Source organism: Megalobrama amblycephala, linkage group LG7 (assembly GCF_018812025.1).
Source record: "Megalobrama amblycephala isolate DHTTF-2021 linkage group LG7, ASM1881202v1, whole genome shotgun sequence".
Classification (NCBI taxonomy): domain Eukaryota; kingdom Metazoa; phylum Chordata; class Actinopteri; order Cypriniformes; family Xenocyprididae; genus Megalobrama; species Megalobrama amblycephala.
The window spans coordinates 14,444,049-14,462,047 of record NC_063050.1 but is presented as its reverse complement, the minus strand read 5'-3'; the positions used below and the strand labels follow the sequence as shown (position 1 = coordinate 14,462,047).

The 17,999-nt window shown below is 35.8% G+C and overlaps 2 protein-coding genes across 4 annotated transcripts in view; one reads left to right on the top strand and one right to left on the bottom strand.

Moving 5' to 3' along the window:
- LOC125271747 (NACHT, LRR and PYD domains-containing protein 12-like) overlaps positions 1-17,999 on the top strand; it is a 1,137,836-nt gene that overhangs the window by 463,811 nt on the left and 656,026 nt on the right. The window lies entirely within an intron of this gene.
- LOC125271759 (Na(+)/H(+) exchange regulatory cofactor NHE-RF2) lies at positions 390-17,855 on the bottom strand. Its single transcript, XM_048196001.1, has 7 exons — positions 16,087-17,855; positions 13,976-14,206; positions 8,630-8,866; positions 6,026-6,220; positions 3,615-3,768; positions 3,057-3,295; positions 390-1,495 (listed from the first exon to the last, which is right to left on the bottom strand). Exons 1-7 carry the CDS (start codon positions 16,318-16,320, stop codon positions 1,280-1,282), a joined length of 1,506 nt encoding a protein of 501 aa, XP_048051958.1. The 5' UTR covers positions 16,321-17,855; the 3' UTR covers positions 390-1,279.

Genomic DNA, 17,999 nt, shown 5'->3' with positions numbered 1-17,999 from the left:
CGTGATCCATTAAAATGTACATATATATTTCAATTCAGACCTAGATATTATTACTATTACTCCACTAGGTATGAAATATATTGTTCGCTACAAACATGATGATCTTAAATTTATTAATTATTAATTTACTATTAATAAATGTGTAAAGTTGCATAAAATGGAAATAAAGCTGGTAAAATAAAACATATATAAGACAATACAACATTTACTGTAGGAGCCATACAATTTACTGGTGACTTAATTTTAAAAACTGTTCTATTGCGCTTCTGATTTGGCAGTGAAATTCGCCGATTTTGGGTGCGTAAGATTTGAAGGATTCTATGGTCCAGTTAGTATTTTCACCCCATAATGGCGGCAGCGCTACCGGAGCGCCATCTATTGACTGTTGCCCAAAAAGTATCAGAGTGTCGCCTCTTGGGTTCTAAGCTCTTTGATAAGAGCCAATCGCCGATTAGTAAAGTTATCGCGTCACTGCAGCGGCCGTTAGAAGCTCCGGTTCCTATAGAAACAGTCAGGCGCGCCTCCGAAGTGAGACACAAAAGACGCGCATTTAGGTCTGCGCATGCGCATTAGGTTGATCCAGCCTGGAAAATACCATTTTTTGTCATGATTCGAGCATTTAGAAACAAAATGTATGAGACAGTTGATGTCAGATTTCATTGGTGAATGAAATTAAATGAAATTTAACTGAATTTCTGAATTTGATGTTTCCTCATTCAAAGAGATGCACTTGAATGCCCGAGAGGCGTTTCAAAAATGGCCGCCGAGTGAAATGACTTGTCTTTGGTTTGAACCTGCAACCTTTGACTTCCTAGCTCGATGTTCAGTCCACAGAGTCCATCTTGTGTTCACTTTCACTATCGCAATGACACTTTCTTTTCACATTGCTGCACATTCACATTCCTTCTTACAGTTTCTGACTACGTTTTCTCCTTCCATTCCTTCCTCATTTCCTCCTGCTGTCGGGCAGAATTGCAGTCTGAGTTGCATTATTATCTGAAATAAACTGGCTAAATGTTAAACACTTACTAGCATCAAAATGCCAAGTTTAGCGCAGTTAAACACAGAGCATGAGATCATCAGGAATGAACCTGTTGATTTCCGTTCAAAACATACATTCAGATCTGCACATCCAAATGCAAACCTTTTCTCTCATCCTTTCATAAAGATGAACAATCTCACTCATTTCAGGAGGTTGATCTAATCTGGTCTAAGGTGCATGTCTTTGGTCTGGTCTGTGTGTTGGTGGCGTTTGAACTTTCAGAAGTGTTTGCGCTCCTCAGAAGTTGCTGAAGATTTGCTGTTTCTTGCTCCAGTCCATAGGGGGCGCTCTCTTATTGGCCCGTTTGGCCCGGGCTTTCTGCTTGGCCTCCGCTGCGGTCAGACTCAGATCCAGACCGCTCTCCCAGAAGGGATCTAGCCGCCGCTCCTCAGATTTCGCATCTCGGTTCGGTTTGCGGGCATCATCGCTGGACTGATGGTCAGAATCTGTGAGCTTTGAAAAGATGAAATATATTTTGCAATTTTACTATCAAATATTGCAGCTAACATAAGCAACGTTACAGTAAATATTTCCTTGTGTACATATTTTTGCACATCGCATTTTGACGTGATCAAAGTGACCAACGTTGAATTCAAGGTATAGATTTTTTGTATTTTATTTTTTCGCCATTTGGTACTGTGAGTTACAGTAAAACAGATAAGAACAATAATAATAATAATAATAATTAATTATTATTACTATGCCATATTACTTTATTATTATTATAACATACATTTATTTTATTCAAGAAAAACTTCTGCCATGGGAGACATTAAAAGTAACCTTAATAATAATAATAATAATAATATTAGTAATAATAATAAATAATGTCACATTAATAAATTATTATTATTATATATCAACAATGACAACTATACTAATAATATATAAATTAATTAATAATATTTCATACTGTTTAATTATTATTATTGTTACCAACAACGACTTCAATCTTTTTTACTATTAAATTATTAATATGCCATATTAATAATTATTAATATAAATCTTATTATTGAATTTAATAACAACAATAATATATCATTATAAAATTATTATTATTATTATTACCAACAATTCTTATTAATATTATTATTAATAATATCAACAACCAAAAACATAACTGTAATTGTTAAATTATTATTATTGTTACCAACAACAATACAATTTTTTACTATTAAATTAATAATATACAATATTAATACATTATTATTAATATGATGATAAATATTATGATGATTATCTTTGTTATTGTTTATTTTAATAATATAAAATTATAAAATTATTATGTTTTTTTTACCAATGACAAATTAATAATAACAACAATAATATATTATTATAAAATTATTCTTATTAATTTTATTATTTATAATATCAGCAACCAAAAATATAACTATAACTATAATTGTTAAATTATTATTATTATTATTACTAACAATATTTTTTTTCTATTGAATTAATAATATACAATATTATACATTATTCTTAATATGATGATGAATATTATGATGATTATCATTGTTATTATTTATTTTAATAATATCAAATTATAGATTTTTTTTACCAACGACAACAACAAATATTAATTATTAAATTAATTAATAATACATCAATAAATTATTATTATATCAATAACAATAATTGTTAGATTTTTATTCGTGTTGCCAACAACAATACTTTTTTTTACTATTACATTAATTAATAATATACAATATTAATAAATTATTATTAATATGATTATTATTATTAATAAAAATAATAATATTAATAATAACAATCATCATATTATATCAAATTATTAAATTATTATTGTTACCAACAATGACAACAATAAATAAATATTAATTATTTATTGTATTAATATTAATAAATGATATAAAAATAATAATTAAAAATAATTAATTATATATCAACAAACTATTATTAATATTAACAACAACAATAACAATAATGATAGTAAAAACTGTGATAGTTTGTGTAGATGAACACATGTCACAGTGGTTTTCCTCACACACACCCTGTTGCTGGTGTCAAAGCTGCTGAGTTCAGCGCTCGTCTCTGATAACGTGGATCGAGAAGACGAGCTCCTCTGACTCTGGTGTCTCGGAGAGCCGTTTGTGATTGGTGGATCTTTCAGTGTGATGTTGATGATTGGTGGAGAGATCCTGGGGGCTTCTGGGACGAGTGAAGCAGGGCTGTCTGTGGTCAGACATGTCATCTCGGGACCCTCTATGATCGGTCCGTCTACACAGTCCTCTGTTTCAAAGAAACCGTTTGGAAAATGAGTTACAGAGTCATAATTTATTGTATACGTATGACAAGCCACACATCTAACAACTAGTTACTTCGTAGCGTCAGTGTTTGCCCTGAACATTAGTAATGTTTGCATACAGCATCGCCGTGATTTGCATAAACTTTCCTTAATGTAATGTACCAGTCAGGTGAGTTTAAATAAATACAAAGCATTTCAATATCATCTTTCCAGCTTATTCTGCTTCCGTGGACTTCCCCAGAACTTCCCACACAGATATAGGAGCGTGTTGATGTACAACGCACGCAAAAGCACTTTCTGCACCTTTCAGATGAGTAGATGTGGGCACGATTCCCAGACGATTAAAGAGCTCGTCTGTCTCCGGATCGACCACCAGCAGACGGGTCTCCCTGCCGCCGGCCCGGATCAACTCCACCACCTCAGCGTGACGCAGACCCTCAATACTTGTGTCGTTCACCTGGACATATGACAGACACACAAGAGATGACTTCGGCTGCATACTAACTTGGGTACTTTCTGTACTTTATAGTATGCAGGATTACAAATGTCTTGAGCAATTCCCAATGCATCCAGCTTGAGCTTCACATGATCAAAACAAGACGGAAGAGAGATAGAACAGTATCATATACACATGTACACTTGTACTTAACTATATTATTTATTTATAATATAATATAAAATATATAATGATATATATAAAATCATAAACTAATATATATATATATATATATATATATATATATATATATATATAAATTAAATAGTATTATAAACAAATAATATACATTTTAAAATATTAAGTCAAATTATATAAAATATTAAGTCAAATTATATATTGAACAGTATCATATACACATGTACACTTGTACTTAACTATATATATTATAATAAATACAATTATAAATAATATAAATTTTAAAATAAGTCAAATTATATATTATACATAGTTTCATAATATTATATATTAAATTGTTATAAAAAGTTATATTTATATTATAATAAAATATATTAAAATATATTATAAATAACTATAATTAATAATACAGTTAAGTATAATAATATTATAATATATTACTTTATAAAATAAACATTTTGTTATATTATTTTATACTTTGATTTTTAGATCTTATATAATAAAATATTATATTAAATTATATAATAAATAAATATGTAATCTAATTTTATATGTAATATTAAATAATGTTACATTTAGTATATTATAATAAAATATATTATAAATAAATATAATTAATAATACAGTTAAGTATAATAATATAATATATTACTATATAAAATAAAAATTATTTTGTTATATAATTTTTTATACTTTGATTTTTAGATCTTATATAATAAAATATATATTTATATATATATATATATATAATAAAAAAAAAAATATATATATATATATAAAATTTATTAAATTATATAATAAATAAATGTAAATAAATAATAATATAATTTTATATTTAAAATTAGATAGATAGATAAAATCATAAAATAATAATTTAACTATATAATTATATTTTATTATTTAAATATGTTTATATTACATAATATAATAAAATATATAACATAAAAATAATAAAATATAATAAAATTTATCTATTTAAAACTAAATATATTATTTTTATATTACATAATTTAATATATTATATTACATGAAATTATGCATAATAAATCACAAGAGAGACCTACACTCAACATTACTTATTATACATATTATTTATTTATATTAATTATATATATATATATATATATATATATATATATATATATATATATATATATATATATATATATATATATATATATATATATATATATATTATACTTACATTTTATTTATATTATAATATACCAAATATAATATTATTTTTATATTAGATAAAATGTATTTAATATTATATTAAATTATGTATAATATATCATTTGTCTCAGTACTTTCAGCATTTGTCCAGCAGGTGGAGAGTGAGGCCATGTCACTTCCACTTTCTGTGGAACTTCCTCGTCCTCTCTTAGAAGAAGCCTTACATAACTCACAAACTTTCATCTGACATTGTTTCTGTGTTTCTCCAGCTGTCTCTGTCTGATAATAGAGTTTGGGGTGTGTAGGTTCCTGTGGCTGCTCAAACACACAGAAACTGCTGTAATGCATGTGAAAGTCTGTAGTGTTTCCTGACGCTCATACAGGAGGAAGGCTGTTTTTTACATGAAATAATAAGCGGATTGTCAGTGACTTTCTAATAAAGCAGACAGACATGCAGGGCGTCACAGCCATGTCATTAGACTTTTGAGGAATCTTTAGTGAATTACTTAGAGAAAGTGAATTACTAACTGTAAATAAGTGATTTGCTAATTATACTTAAATGCATTCAGAGAGAAACACAGCTGACTGGATTACACTGTTCGTCAATCATAATTACTGATCTGTCTGTGATAATTACAGAAAACGGATGCAAATTAAATCCATTAGGACGGATTTGCTCTCTCTGACGATCACGCGTCTCACACACACAGTGTTATGAAAGCAAACTAACTCCCTGCTCTACAACGGGATCCTCCCTTCACAAAGTGAACAAACCAAACAGAAAAACATCCAGGCGTTTCTCTTCAACTGTGTAATCCGTCTCTCTCCAGAAACGGTTTAATCTAATCTAATCCAGTGCTGCTAATCTGGGCTAATCTGGGCTCATGTAATCCCGTCCGATCACCTCGATGAGCCGGTCTTTCGGCCTCAGTCCCGCATGCTCCGCTGGAGAGTCGGGGTCCACCGAGCGGATGAACTGACCCGCGCGGGACTTTTTGCAGTGCAGGTTGAAGCCGAAGCCCTGCTCGCCTAAGGTCATGTGACACAGGCGCGGACGCAGGTCCTTCATTACCACGTCCACCTCCGATGACGCCTCCTCCTGAGAGAGAACAACAACAGAACAGAAGTTTAATGCTCCGTTAGGAAAACTGAATGTTTTAGCCCAATAATTAGCTAATGAAATCTGATTCATAAATAAATCAGAGGAATACATTGAAAGTATTTGCTACAAGTTTTGTCCGGATGTGCAACATCAACATTAACTGTATATTCTGTATTTTTATTTACTTTTAATTATGTATGAAAAAATCTTTATTTATAACTTTGGACAGACAGAAATTCTCTGGTGTTACAGAGACTGCTGTGGCATTAATATTTTTACAGATGATAACTTCCTGTCTAAATGGGCGATTCTTGGCCAGAATAAGAGGCTTTATGGACTTATGCAGATTGAAGGGCCCAGAAGCACTAGTGTTTACTGACAAATGAATGATAATAAACTAGTTTAAAGGGTTAGTTCACCCAAAAATGAAAATAACGTCATTAATTACTCACCCTCATGCCGTTCCACACCCGCAAGACCTTCGTTCATCTTTGGAACACAAATTAAGATATTTTTGTTGAAATCCGATGACTCCGTGAGGCCTCCATAGGGAGCAATGAAACTTCCTCAAGATCCATAAAGGTACTAAAAACATATTTAAAACAGTTCATGTGAGTACAGTGGTTCAATATTAATATTATAAAGCAACGAGAATATTTTGGTGCGCCAAAAAAAACAAAATAACCATTTCAAAACACTGCTTCAGGAAGCATCGGAGCACAATGAATCAGTGTGTCGAATCAGCGGTTCGGAGCGCCAAAGTCACGTGATTTCAGCAGTTTGGCGGTTTGTCACGTGATCTGAATCATGATTCGATACACTGATTCATTTGTGCTCCGCAGCTTCATGAAGCAGTGTTTTGAAATCGGCCATCACTATATAACGCAAGTTGTTATTTTGTTTTGTTTTTTGGTGCACCAAAAATATTCTCGTCGCTTTATAATATTAATATTGAACCACTGTACTCACATGAACTGATTTAAATATGTTTTTAGTATATTAATGGATCTTGAGAGAGGAAATGTCATTGCTCCCTATGAAGGCCTCACGGAGACATCGGATTTCAACAAAAATATCTTAATTTGGTCTTACGGGTGTGGAACGGCATGAGGGTGAGTAATAAATGACATTATTTTCATTTTTGGGTGAACTAAGTCTTTAAGCAATTGTAGAAATTATGGTTGCAAAATACGGTTGTCAGTCCTGTATTTGAGTTCTTAAAGGGATAGTTCACCCAAAAATTTGCGTTAACATATTTGCGTTACTTATTTGAAAAAGTAACTTTTGTTGTAAATTTAAAAGTAATGCGTTACTTTACTAGTTACTTGAAAAAGTAATCTGATTACGTAACTCGCGTTACTTGTAATGTGTTACCCCCAACACTGATAATAACACATCTGGTTTAATGACACAGAGATTGGATGAAACTATCATTCCCTTGAGTACTTGCAGTACCTTCTTCAGCCATTCACGTCTCACATAAAGTTTCTGGCCGAAGAGACAGACAGATCGCGCTGTCTGATATCAAATGCTGTATATTGTATGACATATGCAGGACCCTGGACCTTCACGAGGACGTGCGAGCCTGTGTGCGTGACCATTGGCTCATTTCCTCCAAGAAGTGAAAGACGCCCAGCAGGAATAAGGGACATTCTGTGAGACACCATGTCACTTCCTGTTCTAAGACAATACAAGGGTGGTGTCTGTTTGTGTCCCATGGGGTAGAGTGACTGAAGAACCTCGCCTTACACACACACACACACACACACATGTGCTTTACCTCCTGGGGGTGAGACGCCGCTTAATCTGATCTCACACACACAAAACAACACTCTCACTGAATTCTGGGAAAATACCCAGAAATCAGACACCCTGGACCAGAGAGTGTGAACACAAAGCAGGTAAATGAGAATTAAGGTCACAGAGAGAGAGAGAGAGAGGGTGAGGACAACCAATGAAAGAAGAGAGACAGAGAGAGAGAAATGGAAATACAGTTTCACTTAAAGGGGTCAGATCTGGTTTTATAGCATTTTAGTTTTTCCCAAGGTCCACCTGCACTGCAAAAAGTGAAAATGTGTTGCTTAAAGAGCCATTTCTACCTTGCCTACAGTTTATAAAGCACATATTTTAAATTGTAATAATATTTCACAATATTACTGTATTTTTGGTGAGCAGAAGAGGCTTCAAAATCAAACTTTTGAACAGTAGCGTATACTGTAGTAATGTACCTTTAAACCAGACCTCCGTTATGATACATTATATAACATTTATAACGTACGTATCAGTGTCTATCTAAACTACCTGCACTTTACATTCAAATACCTACCAATACTAACACTAATGGTGTTTGCAGATCCATATAATAAAGACACTGCTGCTTTCATACAGACACATGTGAGAATGTACCTGTGTGCTGGTCTGTGTTGCGCTGAGGTCAGAGGTGATGTCACAGACGGGTTCAATTTCAGGTGTGACGCTGGATTCGACGGTGAGTTCGGTGAAGAGTTCGGTGAATGGTTCAGGCTCTGGTTCAGTCTTGGGTTCACAGGGGGACGTCGGAGACCGGAGCACGGGCGACGCCAGACGGGCACGAGCTCTGTAGAGCGGAGAGCCGTTCATCACTCCTCCAGGGCTGCTGGGACTCTGAGAGGAACACGAGAAGACAGTAAAGTCTGTGGTCAGTTCTGTACACACGTCTGTTTCAGTGGTCAGGTGTGTGAATGCCAGTATTGTTTGTGCTGTTAGCGGTCTAATGCCGGTGTTTAGGGAAGCTGCTGATGCCAAGACACAACCTACTCATAATTTAAATGAGTTAAATTACAGTCAAACCAGCCTTTTGAACATGTGTTTGGTTTCAGTACAAGTTATCATTCACAACTATAATCATAAAGATCTATATAAAACTATTAGATCATATTAAAGCAATAAGCCACATGTAATGGGTGTTTTTGAAGCTCCCTTAAAGAGATAGTTCACCCAGAAATGAAAATGTTGTCATCATTTACTCACTCTCATGTTGTTCCAAACCTGTATGAGTTTATTTCTTCTGTTGAACACAAAAGAAGATGTTTTGAACCAGACAGTTGATGGTAGACATTGAAAAAAAGTACTATGGCAGTCAATAGGTCACAAGTAAAGGGTGTTTTTGAAGCTCCCTTAAAGAGATAGTTGACCCATAGAAGGAAAAAAAAATACTATGGCAGCCAATGTCTAGCGTCACCTGTCTGGTTAACAACATTCTTCAAAATTCTTCTGTTCAACAGAAGAAAGAAACTCATACAGGTTTGGAACAACATGAAGGTGAGTACATGATGACAAAATGTTCATTTTTGGGTGAACTATTCCTTTAACTGTGGTAAAAACACTGTAACATGAGACCTCGGGTGGGTTATTGAGTTTATATAATCACAATAATGGCGATATGAAGCAAGTTACATAAATAGTTTGATTAATTCAGTAATACTAATAAGACTCAACAATTCTTCCACCAAGTCATTCTGTTTATTAGCCAAATGACAGGCAGTTCATGGTTGTCAAGCAACTTGGCTCATTAATATGCATCAAACATGGCTCATCAAATCAGAATTAAGAGTCAAAATCAGATCAATATTTACAAGAAACAAACTCAGAAAGAGTGCTGTGAGCTTCACTGAATCAAACTTGAACACATAAATTATGCTAATAACTGAATGCTGAAATACACTATGACTTTTTAAAGAGGTCCTTGATTATGATTTCACTTTTTTAACATTTGTTAAGTGTGTAATATCAAAGACTATAGAATAACACAAGACGTGTCACTCGTATTGTTTTGAATGGGAGAAAGTGTAACGCGTAATATGGCGGAATAAGTTCCGCCTTCTAAATAAGAGCCAATCACCGACTGGTAAAGTCATCGCATCACTGCAGCGGACGTTAGAATCACCGGTTTCTATAGAAACAGTCAGACGCGCGCCTCCGAAATGAGGCACAAGAGACGCGCATTAGCTTGATCCAGCATAAAAATACAGTTTTTTTTGTCATGATTCGAGCGTTTGGAAAAAAAATTATGAGACAGTTGTTGTCAGATTTCATTGGTGATTTCAAATATGAAATTTAATCGAAAGCTTGGCAAACAGCTTTGGAGCTGCATGATGCCCAGGATGCCTGAGAGGCGTTTCAAAGATGGCCGCCGAGTGAAATGACTTGTCTTGAAGGGACTTTGATAATATTGCTGTTTGAACATAAACAACATCTGCAAAGTTATGATGCTCAAAGTTCAATGCAAAGGGAGAATTTTTTTTTTACAGAATTTGCTGTTTAAGGACTACAACAAATGGCTGGTAGGGACTACAACGAGCTTCATCCCGGGTTGGTGACATCACAAACCCCAAAATTTACATGAACCCCGCCCTCAAAAACACACAGAGTTGTTGTAGTAGAGTGAAGAAAGTGCAGTTTCATTCTAAATGTTGTAACTTCTTCTTGAGTCTCTCCATCAGTGTCGACTCCGGTTTGAACAATGTAAGGCTGAACACCGTTACTGACAATCCTCATTTTGGCTGCGTGAGATTCTCCAGCTTTGTTTTTGTTGAGCAACCGAAGTATGAGCTGTTAAAGCTCCGCCCTCCTTTGGAGCAGCAGCATTTGCATTTAAAGGGACACACATTTAAAGCTTACACCCAAATTGGGGCAAATTTGACAAGCTATAATAAATGATCTGTGGGGTATTTTGAGCTGAAACTTCACAGACACATTCTGGAGACACCAGAGACTTATATTACATCTTGTGAAAGGGGCATTATGCACTTGCTGAAAATGGTAACAGAGAAAAACTGGGAATCATACACTAAATGACTGAGGATCACACACTACCAGACTTTAAAGTTGTTCCAAACACAAGCTCAGAATGCAGAAACATACCTTGTTTCTAGGAGATGCGTGAAAAATTAAAACAATGTGCTCTAAAATCGGCTCAAAATATCAAACATCTTTGATCTCCAACTGGATGGAATCATAGTCTGAAGCTAAAAAGTAAGAGTCCCAATTCTTCGAAGGCTGCATCCTTCGAAGGATGCGGACTTAAAAGGCCACATATTCGAAGCCTATAAAGATAAAACTGAGTGTTGTTAAATGGGATCGTCTAGCCTATGGAGGATTGTTCTTATCATTAACAAGGGGATGGGCTAGACTGTGAAGGATCCACTCGTTCTATCCTTTGCGACCCAGGGAATGAAGAACACATTCAAATGCCTTCAAATTGGGACAGCCTTTGTCGCGCCGCTGTGATGCATTCGACTGTCGAATGCAGACTTCGAAGGATGCAGCCACTATGGAACACAGCTTGTGTCTGTCATCCACTATACAATTTTCTGAAAATTCTGTCAAGTCTGACTAACGGAAATCTGCAGACAGGCTCTGAATTTTGGCAACTACCATTGTCTTGTCCAGACTATGCTAAAAATATAATAAACTAGAAAACAATCTAATTTATAAGAAAAGAAATGAGAAAGAACACAGAAATTGCTTGTTACTGGAAAAGCAGCACTTTTTAGTTTGTTTAGTTACTTTTTAGTTTCTCTCAAACACTGTTAGATGGTTGTTTGTTGGAATCTCATTGCAGATGGCATTCAGACCGCCTGCAGCTAAAAATAAAACAATAACATGATTGCAAGTCGACTGTCACTGGATTTCATGGCTTACAGGACTCCTGCTGTGTGCTGATCCCATAGCCGCCTGCTACCTGGACAGGTGTCAATACACCTCACCTGACCTGGACACATCAAGGCGCAGGTCATCTGTAAAAAGCTTCTGCAGAAATGTTTAGACAGCTGCAGTCTAACACTTCTAGATAAAGCCAGACTGAAGCTTCTGATCGAGGGCAGGACGCCAGCGAGGTGTGTGTGTGTGTGTGAGAAAGAGAGAGAGTGTGTATGGGTGGATTAAATTTAGCCCTCATTTCTTATCACACATGTAATCTTGGGCTTTTGGTCCTCAAAATCAAATATTGCAATGCACTATAATCATAAACTGCAAAAGCTTTTTTTAACATACACTCTTAAAATAAAGGTTCCCAAAGGGGGGTTTCGCAGCGATGCCATTAAAGGGGTCATGACATGGATTTTTTATTTTAATATGTTCCTTGAGGGTTTTTTTTGCACAGTATACTTAGGAAACAGTATCAACACCCACTGGCTATTGCACGTGAGTAAGTGTTTTAAAAACCATTATCCATATAAAATTTACTGACAAAGCATTATGAAATCATTTACTTAAGGTTTGTGAGCAGCTGTAGCTGCTGTCAGATCCAATACAGTTGCTGCATCATCTGTCAACAAAAGTATCTTTGCAAACTCTCCATTAAACGGTGCCTCGTTTACAAAACAATCTGCAGTCAAATGCTCCGAACAAACATATAATCCTTAGACATTAAAAATAAACCATCCACTTGCTCCTGACACTGGAATCCTTCTGAAGTTTGTACAGAAATGAGCAAACGAGCTGTTTAAACAGGACACGTCAAAGCAAACATTCTTTCACTCTTCCATTTGTCCTGTTGTCGGCAGACTCAAGTGCGTGGATACGTCAGAAACTGAACACACATCTATATACTGTATCAGTGTAGACAGCATCAGTGATTATAATGGGTTTTAGTTGCGTTTGACACAACGCTCACATCCAGTGTAGGCAAACTTCAGATATTAAGCAACTGAACGCAGTGGGCGGGGCCTATGGTGTGATGATGTATAACTATTCGTCGATGTGGCATCACAGATCCCTCAATATCAAATAAGCCGTTTTTGGAGCTTGATTAAATAAATGCCTTGCTTATAATGAGGAGAACGTTTGAAGCTGTGAAACTCACTGGATATTTTAATGGTACAAAGACCTCTTATATGTCAAAAGATCAAGGCAAATTTGATTTCTCATGTCATGACCCCTTTAAAGAACCATTTTTGGTTCCCCAACAAAAGAACCATTTTTTCTCAGTGTGATTTTTTTCTAATAATCTAAAGAACCTTTTCCATAATAAAGAACCTTAAGTGCAATTTAAAGGATCCATGGAAGTTAAAGGTTCTTAAGTTTTAGTTTTTAGTTTTAGTTTATATAGTTTTAGTTATTTTAGTACTTAAGCTTAACAAAAATTAGAAATGTTGCACTGGCATCTTGCTGAAATAATTTTTTTATAGTTATTTTATTTCGGTTAATGTTTATTTAGAATAATGAAAATGTTTTTAAATGATTTAGTTTTAGTTTTAGTTAACAATAATAACCCTGTTTTGCATAGTTTTGGTTTCAAAAGATAACATAACCTGTACATGTTCACGTGCCTAATTTGACTAGCTTCTATGAAGTGAAACATGAATTCCACCTATTTTACATTGAGGGTTGGATTGGACAAAAACTTGGTGTTCCCCTGAAGACCATGTGCACAATAAAAGCTCTTCTGGAGCTTATTAAGGTCCTTTCTTTAACCAAATGTGGCACATGGAATTTAATGAACCATTCTGTATTCTCAATTCCCAACCCTATTCTTCATACAGTATGATCCAAATATAGCACACTGCTCCTCTCTGGGCTGGATTTCCTCCTAGACTTCCTCTCAAGGAGTCAAGTCCCACAAGAGGAAGTTTCATATATGGAGAAAGAGAAGGTATGGCCACGGCATGCCACGTTGTGCAATGTTTCCAAGTCCACCTATCCTGAAACCGACGACACAGTCTGATGACTCGGTTACATTGATACATGCATTTACTTGAGAGAGCTTCTCACCTTATTGATGAAAATGCCCTCTGAGCTCTGTCTGCTATAGGGAGGCGTGGCGGGGTGTCGTGGGGAGGCGAGGGGAGAGGACGCCGCAGAGGAGCGAGCAGACAGAGAGCCCATCTCAATCGCCCTATCCTCTGTACATGGCAGACCGTGAAACTTCAGGAACTCTTCTGTGACCCGGTCCACCACCAGCAGCCTGGTGCGGTGCTCTACCTCCAGGATCCTCTGAACAACCTGAGAGGCAGAGAAGATGAACCACTCACTAAAACGTACCACAAACTACCATGACATTACCACTCGCTTTTTGGACATGGTACTATGACAATATAATCTTAGTATTTTATTTTTGAGGTACTTTGGAGTACCATATTACAGAGCCCCTAAGAGGACGTGGGAGGAAAAATCATATTTCAATGGTTTTTGTGCTTGCCCGCAAAACATTTGCATTTTCTTGCAAAACTATTGCGTTGCCAGAGAAACTTTGCGTTCACTTGCAAGTTTCTTGAGGGAATGCAAACAGTTTGCTAATGAACAAAAAGTTTCTTGGGGAACGCAAAAGTTTTGCTAGCGAACGCAAAGTTTCTCAGGGAACGCAAATGTTTCGCTAGTGAACGCATAATTTCTCGGGGAAACGCAAACGGTTAGCAAGTAAACGCAAAGTTTCTCGGGGGGAACGCAAAAGCTATATATACAAAAGTTTACCAGGAGAGCGCAAAAGTTTTGCAAGCAAGCGCAAAGTTTCTTGGGGAACACAAACGTTTTCCAAAGTTTCTCTGGAACTCAAAAGTTCTGCAAGAGAATGCAAAGTTTCTTGGGAGAACGCAAACGTTTTGCTAGGGAACGCAAAGTTTATCAGAGGAGCACAAACGTTTTGCTAGCAAACGCTATGTTTCTCGGGGGAATGCAAACGTTTCACTAGTGAAAGCATAATTTCTTTGGGGAATGCAAATGTTTTGCAAGAGAACGCAAAGTTTCTTGGGGGAACACAAACGGTTAGCAAGTCAATGCAAAATTTCTCGGCAGAACGCAAAAGCTTTGCTAGGGAACGCAAAGTTTACCAGGGGAGTGCAAAAGTTTTGCTAGAGAATGCATAATTTCTCGGGATAACGCAAACGTTTTGCGAGTGAACGCAAAGTTTATCAGGGGAACGCAAAAGCTTTGTTAGGGAACACAAAAAGTTTAAGTTTACCAGGAGAGCTCAAAAGTTTTGCTAGCAAACGCAAAAGTTTCTCTGGGGAATGCAAAAGATTTGCTAGCGAATGTATAAGTTCTCGCAGGAATGCATAATTTCTCAGGGGAAGGCAAATGTTTTTTAGTAAAAATTGTTGGGTAACGAAACGTTTTGCTAATGAATGCAAAGTTTCTCTGGAACTCAAAAGTTTTGCAAGAGAACGCAAAGTTTCTTGGGGAAAGGCAAGTTTTGCTGGGAAACGCAAATTTTATCAGGGGAGCACAAACGTTTTGCTAGAAACGCAAAGCATAAAGTTAAAATTTTATGAAAGAAATCAGAAGCATTGAAATGTAATGTTTATTCCCATCTCATTTTTTTACCATTAATGTCCCTTTAAGAGCTCTGTACCATATAAATGCTATGGTGCATGAATAGGCCTACTCATTCAGCATGGTAGCCTATAGCACTTCATATATTTATTGTACTTTGGTATCATACTTTTATATAAATGTGACAAGACACTACAGTAAAAAAAGCTGTAAACTTATTGCACTATTTTAAGGAGGTCCCCTATTATTTTTTTTAAGGTTTTCCAGTAGTAACTATGGTAAACTGTAGTTACCACGATAAATGTTTGTTAGGGTGGAAGGGAAAGTTTCGTAGGTTTCGCAGTGGCGAGACACAAGTGTTTTCTTAACATCAACACACAATGACACAATCTTAAACAAATATACATTAACGCTGTCACCTCAGTGTGGAATATAACACACCGGCCGTGTCTCAAAACATAGTCAGATCCCTATCTAGACAGCATTGTGGGTAATGCGATCACGCGCGTTTGGAACGCTCAAATTACTCGGTAATGCTGTCTATGTAGGCATCTCACTCGGTTTTGAGACACATCCCAGGTTAAGTGGTCCAACAGGTTCTCCTCTCTCCTTACCTGGTGATGCGTCTCTCCCTCCACGTTCTCTCCGTTCACCTCCACCACCCGGTCGCCGGATCTGAGACCGGACAGGTCAGCGGGGGAGCCCGGCTCGATCTTGCGGATGTATTGCGCTCCTCGGTTGCGCTCGCCGTGCAGATGAAACCCGTATCCACGATCTCCTTTAGTCAAATAACACAGCCGTGGACGGAGCTCCCGCTCCAGAATCTCTCTCTCCAGAGTATTCGCCATATCCAACTGCAGTCGTGTTCAGTCACAACATGAATATAGGCTCCTCTATATGATGTCAAGTTTTAAAGGATGCACTATTCCACATGCTGAGTCTGCAGGAGTCATTTGATATTAAGAGAGTAAACTAAATACAATAACATCCAAACGGTGCGAAATAATATATATTTTCTTACTAATTCAATTTAAAAAATAAAAATACTATATATTCATATTAAAAAATATATATAAAAAAGTAACAAAATACAATAAAAACTAAACAAAACAAATAAAATAACACTTTTATCTGAGCGCTAAACGCGTTCCGTGCGTAAAACCGTGTATACTCCGTTCGTTTGAATAAATCCCGCGTAAAAAAAAAAAAAGATGTTTACTTCAATTTGTGTTGGAAAAACAGATCTTTACACGAGTGTGTCGTCCACAAAATGAATCTCTTCATCACACTAAGTCCAATAAGTTTGTCAGGAGACGTTCCTCCAGCCCAGCTTCCGTCAGTCACGCATCCCTCAAGCGTTCCCACGGATAAACCGATTCGTATTCTTCTTCCGAAATACTCTAATCAATCAATAATAGTCAAAATGAGTCTCTGAGGCTTCAGTGCGCGAGCGTGAGAACGGAACAGGTGGAAGAGGATGAGAGAAAACTGTGTATGTGGGAGAGAGAGAGAGAGAGACTGGATTGGAGAGATCAGATGTTGGATAAGTCACAGATATCCATGCGGAACTCTTCCTCTTCACTTTTTTTTTTTTTTTGGACAGATCCGGGATCAGCTCATCTAACCCACACTGATTCAATAGCACAGACACATAACTGACCTGGAGCAGTGATGATCAACTACAGTAGGCTATAAGGTTCATTTATCACCCACTGCATTTAAAACAGGCCAGCTCGCCCACGCGCGCAACCGCAGATCTGCAAGGTCCCAAAACTAAACGAATAAACCATTCAGTTAGAAAACAGTAAAAATACAATGAGCAGATGTACTGTATCTCATCAGAGACTCGGTGATCTGATGTTTTTCTCATATTTACATCTTTAAAAAAAAAAAAAAGAAAAAGAAAAAGTGTGTGAAGTAGGCTAATTGCATTTATTTTTGCCCCGTCTGCCCTCTAGTGTTGACAACAACAGTTCAGGCTCAAATTAAATCAAGGTTGTGTTCAAAATGAAATAGAGCATACTGAATACTGCACAGAATTTGCAGTGATATGTAGTATGCTATTCACGTGACCTCATTATGTTACACGTGTAGTAATATCGTCTAGTTATTATTTTAGAAATGAAATTTGTTATGTTAATAATTGTCATACACTGTCATTAAAAAGTTTGGGGTAAGATTTTAAAAAAGAAACTAAATCTTTCATTCATCAAGACTGGAGTGCATTAAATTGACCAGAAACGTACAGTAACAAAGTATAACGTGTAACAAAATATTTTCTATTCATCAAAGAATCCTCTGTTTCCACAAAAATATAAAGCTGTTTTCAACACTGAGGATCATGTGACCCTGAAGACTGGAGTATGCAGAAAATGTAGCTTTGATCAAAGGAATAAATGACATTTTACAATATATTCACATAGAAAAAAACTATTTTAAATTGTAATAATATTTCACAATATTACTATTTTTGATCAAATAAAGCCTTAGTCAGCAGAAGAGTCTTCTTTCAAAAACATTAAAAAAT